Source organism: Apostichopus japonicus, chromosome 9, assembly GCF_037975245.1.
Source record: "Apostichopus japonicus isolate 1M-3 chromosome 9, ASM3797524v1, whole genome shotgun sequence".
NCBI classification, from domain to species: domain Eukaryota; kingdom Metazoa; phylum Echinodermata; class Holothuroidea; order Aspidochirotida; family Stichopodidae; genus Apostichopus; species Apostichopus japonicus.
Window position 1 is genome coordinate 10,460,030 of NC_092569.1, and position 21,334 is coordinate 10,481,363.

The 21,334-nt window shown below is 37.7% G+C and overlaps 1 protein-coding gene across 11 annotated transcripts in view; it reads right to left on the minus strand.

The window, feature by feature from the left end:
- LOC139973558 (uncharacterized) overlaps positions 1–21,334 on the minus strand; it is a 103,355-nt gene that overhangs the window by 12,213 nt on the left and 69,808 nt on the right. For 10 of the 11 annotated variants that reach the window (XM_071980329.1, XM_071980321.1, XM_071980331.1 and 7 more), the window contains 5 exons: positions 17,087–17,137; positions 12,476–12,538; positions 5,303–5,430; positions 2,768–2,970; positions 552–673 (listed from right to left, as the gene is read on the minus strand). In XM_071980329.1, coding sequence (XP_071836430.1) covers positions 552–673; positions 2,768–2,970; positions 5,303–5,430; positions 12,476–12,538; positions 17,087–17,137 — 567 coding nt within the window. The remainder of the gene's footprint in view (positions 1–551; positions 674–2,767; positions 2,971–5,302; positions 5,431–12,475; positions 12,539–17,086; positions 17,138–21,334) is intronic. The other variant, XM_071980327.1, reaches the window with a different exon arrangement.

The following is a 21,334-nucleotide window of genomic DNA, read 5'->3' on the forward strand; positions in this document are numbered from 1 at the left end:
ATGTTTATTTTTCATCTCAAATATGAAACTTTTGTAGATAGAACATTCTGCATTCTGCTAACGTGAACATTAGCGTGTTATATATAAATGTTGAAGAAAAATCAGTTATGAAACAATCATGGTAAATTTGGCTGGAAGGAAGTTATATTTACAGCAATATACAGATTCAAAATTCACATTACTTTTAAAATAGTTTTCCAATAAATTTGATTTCCTCAGTAGGAAGGAATACGAATGACTGCATTTCCTGCAAACATGGTTCAATTTGACTTTCATTGAGATATACAATACCAAAGTTAAGTCACATTATCTCAATGAGAACATGTTGACATAACTTACTTAACAATTGCCATCTTAAATTGGCACAGACCCACAAGAAACAAAATTCAAATGAGTAGCAAGCAACCTTTTTCCTTTTTGGACAACCAAATTTATGATGAAACAAGTCATTTTATTTTTCCATTTTATCTTTGATATAACAAATCCCACCAAATTACCCCCCCACCCCCCCCTTCATTTGTGTAGGATGAATCCTCTTTCCCGTCTCTTACATGGTTCTTCATCTTCGTCTTCCTCATCGTCGTCATCTCTGTAATGAATCACATTGTTATCGTAGTCACTGTCACTGTCCTCGTAATGTTCATTCTCCGCACTGTTGTTGACCACTACCTCCCTATCGGAGGGAAATGAACAGACAGGGTAAAGTATGCACTGTTATTGACAGCCTGACCACTACATCCCTATCAGAGGAGAATGCACAGACAGGGTAAAATATTCACTATTATGAACAGCCTGACCACTACCTCCCTATCGGAGGAGAATGAACAGACAGGGTAAAATATTCACTATTATTAACAGCCTGACCACTACTTCCCTATCAGAGGAGAATGAACAGACAGGGTAAAGCATTCACTATTATTGACAGCCTGACCACTACCTCCCTATCGGAGGAGAATGAACAGACAGGGTAAAGTATATTATTGACAGCCTGACCACTACTTCCCTATCAGAGGAGAATGAACAGACAGGGTAAAATATTCACTATTATTAACAGCCTGACCACTACTTCCCTATCAGAGGAGAATGAACAGACAGGGTAAAGTATTCACTATTATTGACAGCCCGACCACTACCTCCCTATCAGAGGAGAATGAACAGACAGGGTAAAATATTCACTATTATTAACAGCCTGACCACTACTTCCCTATCAGAGGAGAATGAACAGACAGGGTAAAGTATTCACTATTATTGACAGCCCGACCACTACCTCCCTATCAGAGGAGAATGAACAGACAGGGTAAAATATTCACTATTATTAACAGCCTGACCACTACTTCCCTATCAGAGGAGAATGAACAGACAGGGTAAAATATTCAGTATTATTAACAGCCTGACCACTACTTCCCTATCAGAGGAGAATGAACAGACAGGGTAAAATATTCATTATTATTAACAGCTTGACCTCATTTAGTCTACCTTACACCTCTGTGATTGCAGTCAACAGTATCGACAGGTGTTGCTGAACAATACTAATTTACAAATCACAAATCTCTTCAGAATGTTTCTAATGGAACAGAGGAACTTCGACCCTTGCTTTTAACTATACACTTGCGCTTTACCATCTCTCATTTCCGTTATAAATGCAAACTTATTCGCAGTGGTTTCCGCAAACATTAAAATAAACCCATATGCATGTTTCATCATTCACCATTTCTTACTCCCAAAGCTATTGCCAAAAAGTCATATTAATCCTTCATTGGGTAAAACAAACATAAAATAAATGAAAAATATATTAACTGAAACGGCAGAACATCAATTAACAAACACTCTCCTTAGAGTTTCATATTGTTTCCAAGGCTATAAAACTATATACTCTCAATACTATAAACATATTCCAATGGGAATTCAATGATCTGTGCAGACCGTTATAGTCACAAACTCTGATGCTTGATTAATACCAGTAAAGACAAGTTTCAACATCCCAAGGCTCTATTAAACTCAATTTCTCTGAAAATAATAAATGGACCAAATGTGTGTACCACTAACTTACTTAATTCCTGAAAATGTCATTCCTGCTAAAACATTTTTAATTGTACAATGAAAAGTGTCAGAATTACACTATAGATATTAAAGTGTTTTTTATTATTAAATCTAAAACCAACAGCTACTCAATTGTCGGTGACATCCATAAAACCAATATCCTTGGCTGCACATCTAGAAGGTAACACACCGAAATGCCTTATTACTTACAGTAGATGGCTGTGTGGACTTAAAGTATTTGTACCAAATATTCTTTTTGTTTCTATGGGATGTTACGTGTACAGGTTGTTGTTTTGTGTTGGTTTTGGAAGTAACATTACAGATATGGCATGTGCAAACTGGGCTTAAATGTAATTGCCAGGATATAAAAGCACACAAGTTACAAAGCAGAAAAATTTTGAGACCATTCTAGCATGCTGCAGTTGTCAATAAATCTGGTCTAGTTGTAAATGTTAATAGAATTCATTTTCTAAATGACTTTGAATACTTTCAAATTTAATTCCGATTGACTTAACTTTGCCATTTTACTTTTAAAGTTACTGCAGCGTGTCGGTATCCACTTAAAATTTATAGCCATGGGAACCATCTTGCAAACGGGGAATACTATATGCTTGTCATCTAACCAACAGGAAAGAACCATGTCACTCAGGAATAACATTAGCAAATCCATGAAACCGAAGTCTAGAAGCAGACAATTACCAGATGCATGAATTGATAAACCACCTACCCTGAAAAGTTGAGTCTCTTTGGCTCACCAGATGAGTGCTTAGAGGGGGGTAACGGCGATTCGGAGGGTGTCCTAGGGGCGGGGGTAGGTCTGTAGAGCTGCCTTTCTGGAGACTTTGCTTTGGGAGGTAATGGCGGTTGCTCTTCGCTTTGGCCATTCTGGTGACTGTTGTCCTCCGAAGACGAATGTACTGTTGAATTTATCTGTGAGGAAGAAAACCAAATTAAGGTCCGAATAAGGTGTCTTGTTTGGTAACGAAAATTAACATAGATTTACATTGTTTATGCAGAGGTATATCGCTCTCTCGCGCGGCTGAAACCTGTACAGTATTTCCGTACGTGTAAAACTGACAATCTCGATGGAAAATAAAAAACATCCTCAAAATACATGAAAGTTTTCAAGGACACTTAAAATTCAAGAATCATTGTGTATGAGTTGATTGTAGTGGACTCCTCCCCTAGTGCCGAGTAAATTTCACGAGAATTTAGGTACGAGCGGATTGAAAAGGATGAAAATCCAAGTTGAAAAAAGTGCTGAGGGACTTCAGAATGGTAGATATTTGGAAGGACGAAGGCAGTGCATGACCTCATAGGTGGTTAATTTGGGGTGGGGGAGGTGGGGTGGGGTGGGGAGGGCACAGTGCAGGAATGTTACCAGTTTGTAGGCCTTAGAAGTTAGATCAGAATGCTTCTTGGTAAGAGACAGATAAGCGAGAGATGAAACAAAATATAAACATTTGATACTCTGCCATTTCAAATGATGCAAATATCTGTATATAGACAGCATTACTATAATAACTTGTGGACAGTAGTAATTACATCAGAATTTCGTAATACATTATTTATGCGTAATGGTAGATGTTTAAATTAGCGGGATAGCCTTTCTGTCACCTCTCTTCCCCAAATCTCAAAGTACTGTCATTGATCAAACTCAGAAAATTTTCATCAAAAGCGAATCAATTGGAGTGTTAGCTCAGTGGTTAACGCCGGTGCCTTTCAATCATAAGGTCCCCGGTTCGAGTTACTCCCAGATTAATGTATGTCGTCCAGTTACAGAGCTGTTGACAATTAACAATTCATAATAATGGACGTTAAATATTAATGTAAGAGACTTTGGTCAGCTTGCGGGTTTGATAAGCCAATGAGGCTTCTTCGCAAGTTCCTTGTTCAAACATTAATATTTTTTGTGGGGGGTGGGGGGGCTGTTAGTTGAATGTTATTCACATCCAGAAAAAAAGGTGCTCTACATGGGAGCAAAACCAGATATGTTATCATTGACCCTATGTGATAGATATGTTAATGATGGACAACAAACTCCATTAATTTTTTTTTTTTATTCCATTAAGTTTTGTCCAAAGTAAACTTGTGAGATGTTTGTTTCTTCAAAAACAAGACTGAACACCTGATCCAGTCCAACCGTGACACAGCACAGAGCCACTTCATGCTGGAATTATATTGATCGAATCTATATAAACTTTCATTTCTTTCTTTTATTTCTTTCTTTAACAGATCAATTCCTAGTGCTTGCAAATGTTGTTTAAATTATTTAAAATTATAACATTAATACCTATTACTCCAAAGATTGTATTCAACAAAATACTATTTTTTTTAAAATTATTTATTTCATGAATATATTGATATCAAAACAAAGGGAGAACTAAGATAAAGTTTTCACCTTGTAGGGGTACTATGGCACCAGATATAAATCACAGCCATCTTGACATGAGTATTAAATCAAGATGCCTCCCAAATGATGCTGAGCTTTTTTTCTTCTTTGGCATTTTGGGGGAGAGTTTTATTCAACACAATGGACAAAGAGCAAGAACCTCTCTCAGATATGATCAAGATTATGACACTGAGTGTGTCTTCAACTTGTGTATGTGATTCTATATACCTGAGCTTGCCTGGATTGGTTATTTAACTGTATTGAACCTCTCTCAGATATGATCAAGATTATGACACTGAGTGTGTCTTCAACTTGTGTATGTGATTCTATATACCTGAGCTTGCCTGGATTGGTTATTTAACTGTATTGAACCTCTCTCAGATATGATCAAGATTATGACACTGAGTGTGTCTTCAACTTGTGTATGTGATTCTATATACCTGAGCTTGCCTGGATTGGTTATTTAACTGTATTGAACCTCTCTCAGATATGATCAAGATTATGACACTGAGTGTGTCTTCAACTTGTGTATGTGATTCTATATACCTGAGCTTGCCTGGATTGGTTATTTAACTGTATTGAACCTCTCTCAGATATGATCAAGATTATGACACTGAGTGTGTCTTCAACTTGTGTATGTGATTCTATATACCTGAGCTTGCCTGGATTGGTTATTTAACTGTATTGAACCTCTCTCAGATATGATCAAGATTATGACACTGAGTGTGTCTTCAACTTGTGTATGTGATTCTATATACCTGAGCTTGCCTGGATTGGTTATTTAACTGTATTGAACCTCTCTCAGATATGATCAAGATTATGACACTGGGTGTGTCTTCAACTTGTGTATGTGATTCTCCTGTGAAATACCTGAGCTTCCCTGGATTGGTTATTTAACTGTATTGAGTTGCCTTCTGATTGGTTGATTTGTACCTCTGTTGTAACCAACGGTCTGTACGCACTGTCGTCTCCATGGTCCCCATCTTTGGGTAGTTCCACTGAAAATAACAATTTAAAGGAAGGAGAAAGTTATGTCTAGATGCAAAAACTCACAGAGTATCTCAATATGCTACAATAGATTTGAATCAAAGAAGCAAATGTAAAATAAACCGGGTGGGGTGAGGGAGGGGGTTAAGGAGGGTGTGAGGGATAAGGGTAAGGTAGGGGGTGAGGGGTAGGGGTAAGGTAGGGGATGGGGAGGGTGGAATTCTTATGAAGCATTATAATCTATTGGCAAATGACTGTAAAGGTGGAAGAAGTACTGTACTTAATGTTAAATATGGAAACTCCCCCTGACAACTCCATCCATCCTGCTGTTCCCTCTTCCTATCCTTCCCCCCCCCCCACCTCCACCCCTCTCCCACCACATTTCACTCACACACAGACCTGCAGATAAGAACGAAGTACAGAGGAGAACAGCAAGGAGCACTTCAAGAAGGATGATGTAAATACAGCGCGGTCCAGAAGATGCTTCATAATGGGCTTGCCTAACATCTTGAGCAAAGCAATTAATATGACTTTCCATTCAATGAATTATATATCTAAGCCTTTCTCGACTTTAAAAATTCATAATAAGTGACAAGATTTAAGCTCCATAAATCCTGGCAATGGGTGTTGGTCCTGACACCTCCTTAATACACATCTGTATTTACAATTTGGTGCACACATCTGGTACAGGTTCAGTTCAGTAATACATTTCCAACAGTGTGAAAAAGATTTCTGTAGTATAACTGGCTGCAAGTACCACAAAACTCAATGCGCTCCTATACATGTACATAATGATAACAGAGTGAGAAAATGAAATCAATCCGCAGCACTGTCTATATTTAGATCACGAGAACGTCAGTGAACCCCTTGGTGTAAAGCTTGGTGTTAAGTTTGGTGTTAGGTTTGTAATGTCAATGAGGATTACACCCAGTGACTGGAACCAATGAATAGACTACGATATTGGGGGAGGATCAGACCCCACACTCTGTGTTTAATAAATTTGTAATATTGAAGCAGCTCAGGGGTTGATTCTGAGATCAGCGGTGACCGTTAAGCTTGGTTGCTGTTTGTTAGGCGCTTAATTTGACACAAAAGTAGTAGGCATTAGTAGCAGCGATGCGCATCACAATGCTTTTGGTTTTGTGCCTTTTCTTATAGTATTAACAGAAACCTCAACTCCCTGTTCGTTGATCACCTGCGGGGGGGGGGGGAGGGTCTGATACCACGGTAGGTTCAAGTCGGTAATGTAAACACAGTCTCTGTGAGTGATTTAATGATGGGAGGAGGTTATATAAATATGCATGCTACAATACAACTTATCCTCAGTCTGTAAGTAACAGCGGTGGGTGCTTACACCCGGCCTCAACTCTATTTGAAAGTTTCAAAGGTTCATGCTATAAATAAAACCCATCCTCAGTCTGTGAGTAACAGTGTTGGGTGTGTAATCCCAACCCACAACGTCTATTTGAAAGTCTCATAGGTGCATGCTACAATACAACCCAGCCTCAGTCTGTGAGTGACAGTGTTGGGTGCTAATATCTCAACCCTCAACGTCTATTTGAAAGTTTCATAGGTGCATGCTACCATACAACCCATCCTCAGTCTGTAAGTAACAGTGTTGGGTATGTAATCTCAACCCACAACGTCTATTTGAAAGTCTCATAGGTGCATGCTACAATACAACCCAGCCTCAGTCTGTGAGTGACAGTGTTGGGTTCTAATATCTCAACCCTCACGTCTATTTGAAAGTTTCATAGGTGCATGCTACCATACAACCCATCCTCAGTCTGTAACAGTGTTGGGTATGTAATCCCAACCCACAACGTCTATTTGAAAGTCTCATAGGTGCATGCTACAATACAACCCATCCTCTGTCTGTAAGTAAACAGTGTTGGGTATTTAATCTCAACCCTCAGTGTCTATTTGAAATTTTCATAAGTTCATGCTACCATACAACCCATCCTCAGTCTGCAAGTAACAGTGTTGGGTATGTAATCTCAACCCTCAGTGTCTATTTGAAAGTCTCATAGGTGCATGCTACAATACAACCCATCCTCAGTTTGTAAGTAACAGTGTTGGGTGCATAATCTCAACCCTCAATGTCTATTTGAAAGTTTCATAGGTGCATGCTACCATACAACCCATCCTCAGTCTGCAAGTAACAGTGTTGGGTTTGTAATCTCAACCCTCAGTGTCTATTTGAAAGTCTCATAGGTGCATGCTACAATACAACCCATCCTTGGTCTGTAAGTAAAAGTGTTGGGTGTGTAATCTCAACCCACAACGTCTATTTGAAAGTCTTATAGGTGCATGCTACAATGCAACCCATCCTTGGTTTTGTAAGTAACAGTGTTGGGTGTGTAATCTCAACCCACAACGTCTATTTGAAAGTATAATACAGTAGGTTCATGCTACAATACAACCCATCCTTGGTTGTAAGTAACAGTGTTGTGTGTGTACTCTCAACCCACAACGTCTATTTGAAAGTTTCATAGGTGCATGCTACAATGCAACCCAGCCTCAGTCTGTGAGTGACAGTGTTGGGTGCTAATATCTCAACCTCTCTCAACATTTAATTACCAGTGACAGGGTGATTAACGTTTAAGTTACCTGCATCAATTTTAATTAACCATGGAGGTATAGACCAACAGAACTTCTAAACCAGCCTGGAAATGTTAATGTGCTTAATATCTTTTAGGAAGCTGAGAATTATAACGGCATTCACACATTACCGAGTGTGTCAGAAACCATTTCTTATCACACTCCCTGAGCCTCCAGTCAGGGGGAGTTTATGGAAACATGTGACCTACTTTAATGGGACTCCATATGTAATATATCATATAAAGTAAAATCCAATTGGTATATCACTCATAGATTTCAATATCAACCGGCAAAAATGATGCAAAAATGGAAACGTTATTTCAATTCTTCTGTGATTACATCCTTCGTGATATTGCTCTGGGTTTTGTGAAGCATATGTCGTTTCCAGTCCTATATGTCCAAGTTCACTCTATCCTACCTTCTAATTCCGTACACATATTCAGATATATAACCAGCATCACCATAAACCTTTGCAGGGAAAACTTACACTTGTGGCTTGGATTCAGATCATATAGTTTTAAAGCCAAATTTTTTACAGAGACCTTTAAACATACAGTTTATAAAAACAGATGTGTCAAAACCAACCAAAAGTGTTATTAAACACATACAGTGTATACATGTTGGTATAAAAGCAGGTCTTACACCCATTTTCCTTGTATACAAAGGCTCTTTCACCAAAGATTTAACAGCATTTCATATGTGTTCAATACTGTTTCATTGAAGGTGCATATATATGCACAGCCTTGCATTTAGTGTTAACATAAAAGAAGTTATTCTGACACAGATTATGACTTTGTCACTGTAATTTTTTTCATTGCATTTAGTCAAAGTTGCTCACAGGTCATTGATCCTTCTATATGTAGCACTGTGAAAGCAAACTAATCCACTCCCTTTTCTTTCTACACAAAGACATTATTTGACCAAACTAAAACTGCATTTAAAGATATGTTGTTCTCTAGTCATATTGGAGTGCCATAATTTGTATATTTGCATTGAAAGTGAAAGCACCTCTCCTGCAATTAATTTTAATGATATAACAACCCTTTAATTGTATCTATAACTGTTATTTTATACGTCCAGTATTTTACCTACAGAAAGAGTTCATTCACCAGACTTTGTCACTTCTGTATTTAGTAAATATTGTAAATTGGTCATAGTGATCATGATGATGACGATGCATCTAGTGTCCAGTACACTAAATCAACTGAAGTTTAAATTGCACAAAAAATTTTACCCAGGCTGCAGAGCAAAAACTGCATTGAAATAATTTGTTTTGTACAAGTCACATTGCTGTCTCCATTCACCCAGCATTCACTATCCAGTGTATAAGCCACCCTGCTGTCAAGGAACTTTAAAGCGCAACAAGGACATCTAATTATGTACCAAACTAAAGCTGCATTTAAATAATTGTTGTTCTCTAGTCATATCCGGGAGTACTAACTGTATATTTAAGTAAGAGCTGCACCCCTACTTACACTGGATTTTCATTACCAAACAACTTTTTTTTACCAAAAACTATGACTGTATGTAATTAAAATGTTGTGCACCAATCATAAATAGTGGAGGAAACTGTGTATTTATCTCATCACATTCAATACATCCCAGGATCATGTCCACCACTGTTGCCATGGACACTGACCTTTCAAACTCACCACAGAGATACACAACAGCACGTCTGACCGCTGTCACTATATGATCCATACTCTGTCGACCCGAACGATGCCCGCATTTCACGCTGCCAAATACTACGTGATTTTTTATTTCTACTTTGATTATTCAATATCGGTTTTCACGGACATGATGAGAATTTGATATATTTCCTCGGCAGAGTCCATCGGATCCAAGCAAAATCCCATCTGCCAAGTTCTTTTCAAAATCACAAACAAATAGTCAAAGATAATTTATCTGCCAACCGAAAAAGTAAGGGCTGACATTCGAGGCTCGTCTCGTCATTGCATCAAGGGGTAAGTTATCCTCCGTGCCAAAAAACAAAAACTGTAAATAATACTGCATCAAATCTTCCTTCCTCCGTCTTTAGCCTGTTGCTCCCAAATATCAAACCGTATCTCCCTTTACTAATGTTCTCTGCATCATCAGCGGAGAGGATGTGACCGTCAAGAGTCAAAATGTCTAGACAGTATTTCTCTCAAAAATAACCTTCTCTCAAAAGTTTCTCTTCTCGGACAGATTGATATAAAGTTAACAGAAAGATGTGCAAAAGTTGGAACTATTGTTTATGACGGAAGAGAAAGAGGAAACCTTTCTAGTTCTAATATTTGTTCTCCAGGGTTGAACTAAGTGCACTTAATATGCAGGACTGATACATGAAGGAACATATTATGATTTCCCATTAATATGTTTCAATATTTAGGCCATCCTGTCGGTTCCAGTTTTCCGCTACATAACCAGTTCAAACATTCATCAACGTGCAGCTTGCATATATTCTAAGTTTGCAAATCTTGACTGTATATGGACTGAATTAGCTCCTTCCTGAGATAGCTCGGAGCATGTTACATGCAGCAAGTAAAAAAAAACCAAAAACCATTTTTTGCAAGCCGTCAAAACTAGTCTGATTTAATATATGTTCCCGCTAAATAAATCCATGGAATGACATTGGTTCACAATTTCCATGATCAAGAAACACGAGCGAGAAAGGAGACCGTCATGAAACATGTTGTCCACACAGATGAGAGGTAAAAAAGAGGGGGGGGAGGGGAGGTTTCAAATACGTTCCAAATTCAAACTCCTCAAGATACTAATCCCTCCTCCTTATGAACACAGAATATTTAATCATGGTCTCGGTTTTCTAAACTAAAAACCTCTCCACCGTACACAAAACTCGTCGTATATTTTCAGTACAGTCTGAAACTAAAAGTATGTCTCTTTTCAGGTTTCGTTCTGTCAAAAAAGGAATCTATTAATTAGCTAAAATGACAACTGTGGGGACTGGGAAAGTCTACAGCTTAATTAAGAGTTTCCCCTCCATTCCTTTTCATCGACTGTCCCCTTCCCTTATTGTCAGAGCTGTCAGAATCTCTTTAATCCATCGGAAAGAGAGATGCTGGGAGCCTGTCCTAGTTGTACCTCTCTCTGGAAACATCCCATTTCCCCTCTCATGACCATTAGAGGGGGGGGGGGTGGAGTGGGATCTCGACGACATCCTGAAGCGACTCTTAAATTGATGCTGGATCCAGTCAAAATTTAATATATATAACTAATAACATACAGCAATCCCAAACAATACAGTAACTAATGACTCTTTCCTATTTTTTTTTCTTCTTCTTCTTCGAACCAAGATTTGGACAATTGACAGCAGCCGGCTCTCAAAACTTTTGATGCAAAAATCTAAGGTATTGCCAAAACCATACAACATAATGCTATGCAGGTACGTGACAAAAGAATACAATAAACAAAATATTCATGAGTGACCTTCATTTGACTTTTGACCCAATCTGACCTGTCACTGCGAAGGTCAGTGTTACACAGGTTTACGAGGTCGCTACTGACGCGGAGGAGCGATAGTGATAGAGTGAATAAGTCTGAGCTTCCCAGGCCCATCGACTACACTCAAACTTGTCCGCAAGAATGAAGTTACTGTAAAATGGTAATTGAGGTAGCAAAAATGGTATTCTACTACACTCTCTCCCCTACCTTCCTGTGTTGCAAAATAACACAGTATTTTAGGAATCACATGTTTCAAATGTATTTCTCTAAACAAGAGGTAAGTAGTACAGCAGCTAGGTTTTCCAAACTTGTATTGCTACTGTACTCTCCAAGCCTTCCTGCTGCTCTCTGAGGAAGTACTTGACCAGACAGGGTAAAAACTGGCTGGGAGGGATGGGGCAACGTACTTTGGAGAGCTCTGAGTGAGATATTTAAGGAGAACTGCGACTCGTGTCAAGAAAAACATTTAAACATTTAATTTACTAGTGTTGTTCTTTATAACGATCAATTCTCAGTCCCGTCTCATTTTTCTTCATGGTTTGCACACTTTAAAGACTCATTTTGTCCTTACCTATTTTTCTTCTCTGTGAATAGTTTTACGAGAGGTAATTTACTTACTTTAATACTGTGTGTGGCTTAAAATTTCAACTTTTAAACTTTGAAGACTACATTCGAAGGGCTGCATCAATAATTTTAATCTGTAGCTGCCAATGAGAATCTTAAACACCTTCAATCCAACTACCAATCTCTGCTCCTCCCAGCTACCATGCAGTTCACTCAAATCACCATTGTCCCTCCACAAGTCCTATCCATGCCCCTTGCATCCCTGCCTTGTCCTCCCCTAGTAAAACTATTCACCCTCCATTAAGTCCCCCACTCCCTTCCTTTCCTTGCCCTCTCTATTTTGTCATTCAGTAGCTTCACCATTGTCCCTGCACAAGTTTAATTCCCTACCCATTAACCCCTCCCTCCCCCCCTCCTTCCTCCTCTATGCCTAAACATCTTGCTCACCTGTGGAAGATTCAGAGTTGAAATTTCTCTCTGGTTTGGAAGGTACTTCATTGCTATCACTAACTGTAATATTAAGACAGAAAAAAAGAATCCTTGTTGGCAATCTGACAGTAGCCCAAATAGCTCTACATAACAGCCTGCACTGAACATAACAGCCTAAACTGTGAATAAATTGAATTCATTGTGGCTAGTGTGGCTAAAAGGGTGACAATGCAAGCAGGCGACTTTACAGAGGGGGAAAGGAGTGGGGGGGGGTGGGTGGGGTGGCTCTCCTTATATACCCATTCAATCACTAATATCCAGTAACTTGAGAGAAATTATGCAAAGTAGTGAGACTCAATCAGAAAGGAAGAAAAAGAGCCATCAATCAAATTGTTACATTTGAAAATTTATCTTGAGATGAGATTGGCCAGTGCCATATTATCTTCAGTTCCATAAAGGTTTACAACAAACCAGTCTGCGGGATTTGTCTAAGAATCGTTTGGCGGCAATTACACGTAACTGGTTGGTTGATCTATGTGTATTTATATATTTACATATATGTCGATACAGGTGACAGACGCCTACAGTGGAATTACGACCTTCCTTACCGGTTTTGAACCTCTGGACATACAATCAGCGTCCATAGTCTGCATATAGGTGGGAGGCCCAGGTTCGAATCCCGGTGGAGGCTGGACGTTTTTTCACTGTTCTGGATTTTTCAACTCACGACGATTTCAATTATATATATCTATATGTATCTAATATATCTATATATATATATATATCTTTATATATATCTAAAATACATGCATATTGGCATTTATATGGCATATGTATGTATATATGGCATATATATGCCTACTGTCTGTGTATATGCCTACATATATCTGCCTATTTGCAACCTGGAAAAGTTCACTGAACTTAATTATTTGATGGTATTTGATGTTCACCTTTTCAAATATATACTTCAGGCAAGACTCGATGCTTTTGTCACATTGAGTGTAAACTAAATAAACACGTTTTCACCACTTTCAAGGTGATGCTTACAGGTGGTGCTAAAGTATAGTAATAACAAACCAACTTATTTTGTGTGAACATACTAACCTTTATAGACTGTTATTTTTTCCCCTTTTTCTGGTGTAATTATACAAACCACCATCAAATATTTTTGCTGTGGTGTAGTATAAAGTATGCACATGCTTGTTTTAATTGGAGGATATTCTTTTTCCTTGTTGTTTTCTCCAAGGGCGTAGGAACCGGGGGGCTGGGGGGGCGCCAGCCCCCCCAGTGAAAAATGTGGAGGGGCGGAAGTATCATTCCGCCCCCCGGTTCGCAAGTCAGAAAACCCCTTTTTCATTTCCATATGAGAAAAAAAATCTCATTTGGAGCACCAAATTGCATCTAAGGCCAGGTGAAAATACAAAATTAAGTTTACAAACATGGAGTGGGTGTTGAAGTGTGCTATATTGCACCAAATTGCATCTGAGGCCACCTGGAAATGCAAAAAATTCCAAAGGGGAGGGGGACACCCCCTCCCCTTAGACCCCTCCCCCAGGCCGGCCATCAGTCTTCAGCCCCCCCCACTCAAAAGTACCTTCCTACGCCACTGGTTTTCTCCCTTTATTTTCACTCAGCATGCCACACAAACCATTACCTGCATGCCTTAAAACAAAGAAAATCAGTCAAAACAATTTTGGTGGGAAAATAAAGTGGTGCCATTTTTTTATTTTCACTTTAAATTCAACGGTTACCATCTAGGGCAATTCCACCAAAAGGTCAACCTTCCTACCAAAATATTCAAATTTAGTCACACATGTCCAAGTTTGGTATCAAATTAAAGGTAATAGTAATTATATATATTATAGTACAGGTAGCTACATATATAATTGAAAAAAAATTCATAGGGAAAATTGTGTGCTAAATTTCCGACAAAATGTGAAAACTGCATTATGGGTAATTTAACAATACAAGATGTGTAGTTTCAATGGATTTGCAATTTTTATATTAAACTATAAGTAACTAGGTCTACATTAGTGGAAAAAACAAATCTTCTTACTTGTTCGTGATATATATATATACGCGATCACATTTGGAAGTTAGGGCCCTTTTGCTGTGTACGTTACATCCACTTAACCAAAATTTAATCTTTTTTTACATTTCTGGTAGTTAAGTTTTTCTGATTTAAAGTAAAAATAATAAACAAACCACACATTTAGTGCATAATATAAACACCCAAAAATAATAAAAAATTTGAGTATTCATGCGAAAATCCTGGTTATGGACAACAGACTTTTATATACGTCAATAACTGTATGTCATAAACGGCATAGAGTGCAAATTACTGTTGTGTTACTTGATGTATTTATTAGTTACTTACAGATAATTTAAAAAAAAATTGTTTACATTAACAGGAAATCAACTTATAAAAATAAACAAACAATAATTAAAATGCCAAAATTCATGAAAATAAACAAATGGAAAGCATTAAACCATTAGGCTTCATATAATCCTACATTAATATACTAAATAAGTATTATGTAAAATACATTATATAGGCTAGGCCTAACCATCTTTTGTTCTGTTTGGCTAAGTTACAAGTTCTGTGCTATTTGGCTAAGCCCAGGTACAAGAACTAGGTTATAATTTTTAGGGTATCCTTGGCAAGTCCTTACGTGGGCTTGAAGGTGTGTAAATGGCCTAATGGGAATGGATTACACCAGGATTTTTTACAAGGGGAAACAGGTGGGGCACTAAATGTATTTTTTCTGGTGGGGCAACAAATTTCCACATCAATACAGGTACCTGCAATATGTATGGTGTTTAAGTCTTTCATGAGGGCCCTTGGGGGACACCAGGATTTTGTAGGGGGAATGTGTCGCCAGGCCCCCATTTGACTACATGGGTTGAGACAAGTGCCTTCTGAGAAACTGCTTAAGAAATTGCCAAAACCAAATAAACAAACCCCCCCCTCCCTTCATCCATTTGGACCCCCTGGCCTAAATATTTCTGATAAGATGCATTTAGACATACTAGACATAACAATATTGCTTGAAGGTAGCTCATAAGTTTAGGTTAGATGATAAATTAGGCAAGTTTACACTATTTATTTATAAGCTAGTCACCCAATATTGGACAGGCCCCTTCAAAATAGAAAATCTTACAGATGTTGAACAAATGTTTGACCAACTTAAACTGTGTCTTTAGTTAAATGCCCAATTATTTTGGTTATACTCTATGCATAAATGTGTATGGACAGTCATTATTCGTTATTACTGAATACGTTAGTCTGAATTATTGGAGTGATAACTGCTGAAAACATTTGTTGTTGAGTGTTATAAAATTTTACTGTGCTTGAATAATTATATTTTGTACTGTAACTGCCAACTTCATGAGGAATGGATCTGTGGCATGAACAAAAATTGTGGCTAAAGAAAAGTAGGATAGAGCAGCATATGTGGGGAAAGAGGTGACGGGGGGGGGGGGGGGAATTGTATATAGTAGCAATAGGAAATGCAAATTTGGTAAATTACATCTCCTCTCCCAGGAACAAAATCTGATGGAAATTGGGGGGGGAGGGGGACGGTCATGTGGGGGATTATTTGATCCCCTCTACTGGTACAGGATAATTTTCCTTCTCTTTTATTGTTTATCTAACTTTTGATACCAACTTCAATGTTAATTTCAATAAATAGTATTTGAAAATTGATTTGTGGTTTGAAATTTTGTATGTTTATAATTCCGTACGTCAAAACCTTTCAGACGTGTACGTCCATAACCATAAATCTGTACGTCCATAACCACAGTGAAACGAACATGGGACCTACCTAGAAGTATGATATAAATTAATTCATATTTGTGTTTGGAAGCTTCGAAGACCTCAAACCTTCACAGTTTTTGAGTTTTTAAATCATCAAATGTATTTCAAAAGAATAAAAAAAAAGTTTCTCTGCGTAAGTCCATAACCGGCTACTTTTAGATCGTTACTTTTAGATTGCAACAATAAAAGTCGGGCAGCTGATATTTGTAATGATTATAGTACTAGGTGAGGTACATGAATTGACCATATGAAAAGTTAATTATACTCTTGGATTACATGCCTTTATGTTAAACTCTCTGAAGTGTACGTCCATAACAATGGAACTGCCCCCCCCCCCCATCGCGACATCTTACAAATTAAACCATGCATGAATAAGATACACTAAAATATAGGTCAAGTACAGTACTACTGTCAACAGTGGACATTACTGCATGGTCTGAACAAACAAAAAAAGACCAAACGAGCTGCAAACAACCAATTTTTCCATCCAGTATTTATGATTGAACTGATTTTTCATGGTCATCATCTGAGCCCTTTAGTTTTACTAAGTAGCAGGATGTATTGATACATTTATGTACCGTTACATACCACCTTTAAAGACGTTTTATTTCAGACAAACCTATGGTTAAGTGCATTCAATTGTATTTTGGTATTTTGTTTTGTTGAGCGCATTGAACCCTGGGATTTTGCGCTATATATGCACTGGTGTAATAATACATACGTACGTATTAGAGTATTAATATTAAAGAAATGAAGGGAACAGATTGCATCATCATCTAATCATTCTTTGCAGGGACTGCAAGTAAACCTACCATGGTTGACATTATTATCCTCATCTTGGACCTTCTCCGTAGGCTTATCACCTGAAAAGAACAAATGGAAAGAGAAAGTCAACCGTTAACACAGACAAATTTAACATCCAACTCTCTCCTTCATATATAAATGCAGTTACTGTATACATAACATACATGGCCTCTAACCCAGTATTATCCAATCAGTCAAGTTGAATGGTACTGCGCATTCATTTAAATGATGCAATCCCTCTCGTGATCTTCACTGTAAAACATGACAAGGAATAATCTTGCCAAATCTTTAGTGGACTTGGTCGTTCATAAAATATTTAAAGTCATAAAAAAATCTTTTGCATTTGTGTAGCAACTTTTTGACCAGTTGCATACATATACATATAGCACTACTTTGCGACTGTCTACTACTAGTTACTACTACTACTAAGCTATTTATATTATTTGAAGAAATGTTGTTACCATAAATTATACCAATAATAAGTATGCACTTAAAAAATAAAACAAATAACTTTTATACATCATGAATGAATAAAGTGAAAAACGACATAATTATACACGGTCTCTATTAATATTAGTTCCAAGGATTACTAAACTGACTATACATGGATAATAAAGAAAAAACACTTAACATCTAAAACCTCAACAACACTTATATTCAAGGCACAGATCTACTTTTAATCTATGCAGACAATCAAAATAATTGCTATCAACCATGCCTGCAGTTGCTTTTCAAATGTCAAGCTGTTCTGCTATAAGAAATGTGGTCAACAATTGCCAATCCCTGTTTGCCTTTCTTCATTTATTTGAGTTCTTTTAAAGCTTTTTCCACACTCCAAAAAAATCTTTCGTATCCTCCTTGCCCCTAATGTCGCTGAAAGAATTCTGGCCTGTGAAAACATTTCCGGGTTTTAAAAAATTTCACACGGTAACAAATCGTCTTGTTAATTACCAAGGGAGACTTTAAGACTATGTGATCGGAAGGAATCCAAGTCCATTAAGAAGCCAATTCTCTAGCTTGAGAAAAAGCTTTTAAGATTTTTAACGAGGCAACTCTACCAGATTGCATTTCTCCACTCAAGGGTCCATTTAACTTTAATATATGCAAGGATTCAAGAATGCCAAATGAAACATTTGTCTATGGCAAAGTAACAAGAATTTATTTTTAAAGTGCTAGTGATGAAAAGACAATTTCATATTTACTTTGCCATAGTACCTCAAATGAGTTAACATTTTGATATTAAAGTGTATATTTACAGGGACTTGAAAGTGTTAAGAGCATCACTGGTTGACTTTGTGGTGGACATTTCTCTCTCGGCAATAAATGTTTGTAGATTTATATTTTTGCCACAGACTGTACAATTTCACATCTAAAATCCTAACCTTTTTCCACCCCCTGCATCATGGGAATCTGCTTCAACAACCCCACGGTCATACCCCTCCCTCTTTAGAATCCTACTTCAGCCCCTGCTCATTACTCCCTGGTTGCACGCACACTGTGAAGACACATCAATTTAGAATATTGAGAACTCCCATACTCCCTGCACAGAACATAGTACAACTTATTAAACTGAATGATTCTGGACAAGAGAACTGAATCTGATGGGGAAATGAAACATATTGCATTGAAACCAAAACATGAAAAGTCTATGTCGCTCTTAACTTTCTGTTCGTTTATATGTTAGTTTACATTGTCATCTATAGATACGTAATTGCAATAATCGCATATTCCATTAATGCGACCATAATCAAGTATTTTGTTGTTCTCTGGTTTGTTGCATGACCTCATTCAACAGATGTTGAAACCCCAGATAATCTGCTACCATTCCCATTTAACGAACATTTCAACCTCGGCCTAGTTCTACGATACAAGCACGTTTTAATATAACAATTCAATAGGCTACCTGTAGGTAGGCCTACTGTACGTGTATACAATGACTGTACAGTACTGTACACTGTAAAACTATGCAAGTTGCTAATATCATCAAAGAGACTTTTGTAAATAAACAAATGGCTGAATATTGTCATCACTTTATTTTTGTCTTAAATGTAAGCCTCCATGTTACAATGACTAGTACTATAGTACACAGCTCTATAGTTTGTACATGAAGCGATTAGTATGCTAGGGTGGACAAATGTCCAGCATTAGGAGAAAGAATCTGGTGATTCAGTTCCTTAATCGTCCTCCAGCCAACATGACCTAGCCCTGCGGACACATGTACAGTATGTCCAGCATTACTAATTGGATGACATTACCATGAACTTTGCTTTAAATGTAAATGTTGACTATTCCACAGAATTCAAATGTTTTGCTATTACTTTTGTGTTGTTAGTAATATATTATGATTAGTCTCGTAATGATAATATGCTGATATATATTGAACATTCTCATGACATCCCTCATAGGGACATAACGTCTGATAATGTACAGTGAGTCGACTTCTCCCTGTGAAAACCACTTCTCAAAGACTGTAGGGTAAGTTTTACCTACTATAAACTTTGGAAACAGAACTGATGACCTTTTGGCTTAGTAAAAGCTTGACCACAGCTGTGAATGTAACTGTAAAGCGTGGAGGGGAGTCTGGAGACAGTGTGCACTCAAGTGTGACTCATTATCTGCTTGTGGCTGTACTCATTATCGTCACGGATAAATCCACCGGTCCGTGCTCGGCAGTTAGATTTGCGGGGCTTCCCTTAATGCTCACACAAGCAAGAAAACATGTTACGTATTAATCCAACACTTTCTGGTGAATAGGACACCAGCTTTGGGCCAGTGAAACTACCATTAGGGTGGATCATTTTGCATTCATTTCTCCAAAGAAATGGAGGGTGACGAGGGTTATGTAGTTACGATGGAATCTGAATTTGATGCAGACATCGTCCAACGGACGACTACCACAGCGGACTTTGGCTACATGTCGGAATAGAAACTGGTCGTATCAGGTGATTGGACTACTGGTCAAATTTACCCTCACATAATTATATGTACGACTTCTGTGCATAAATGGAGTGTGATAACTTCTTATTTCTGAAGATTCTTACCCTACTCAAACCCCTCCCCTTCTTGTAGATTATATCTCATGGAAGATAACCATGGATATATTCATATCCAGTTGAAAGTTTTTCAGACTCCTGCCCTGCACACAACAAAAGGACAATATTGCAAGTTACTAACACCCCCTCACCTACCCACCTACCTATCTACGTACCTATCTAGATACCTACCTAGATCTACCTACATATCTACCTACCTATCTACCAACATATCTACCTACCTTCCCTCCCCCTCCCCCTGCCTCCCCTCCCTCCTCCAACCTGCCTTCCATCATGTGTACATTTAATACAAACATTTTATACTTTGTATGAGCTTTTTCAGTTTCAATATACTGTATTCAAATGTCTGATGAAACTTTTTCAGTTTGAAATATTCAAATAATGTTTGATGTAGATTTATCTGACAGAAAAAGTGGGAAACAAGTTGACATTTTAATCTAAGTCTAATCGATATTAATTACACTGTGTCCTGCCTGCCCCAGGAACTGCATCAAATCAGCTTTACTATATTAAAGTGACTAAATACATATATACACAGTGATACTGCAAACATGTAACATGAGTGCTGGATTAACTGTAGATCTGAGAATACAATCAAAGGTACATGAAGGCATACCGGAGAAGATCATGCATAATTCACGGCCGTCCATGGTAGTATCGGAATACCCTACCACAGAATTCTAAATAGCTTTGTGCGGCTGACTATGCTTGCTCTGGGAATTGCGATGTTAAAGAGACCATACAGTACTGCACCGTACAGCATACTGTACTGTACATGTGTGATCCATGTCTCGAAATCTCAGAAGAAAACTCAAGAAAGGTCCAATCAACAGGGCAAAAAGTAATTAATGTTCTAAACTTTGGTGTCTGATTTATTGAAGAACAATTATCCTTTCAAGATAAATTGGTCTTTATTGCTAAGGTAACCTACAACAATAAAACTATCGAAGGCTTGGAAAGAATGGCAAAATATTTGTTTTTTATTATTATTTATTATTATATGATATTCATACAGCACTGGTCACTTAGAATGCAGTGGTTGTCTCTCATACAATTTAAATTCTCAAGGATGATAAAGTAGGATGAATGTTGTCTGACACTAAAATGTTGATCACATGCAGATAATCAGCATACATTGGAATCATTCAGTCATGCACTACTATAGTCTGTATTACCATCATATTTTTTAACTATTCAAGTTGC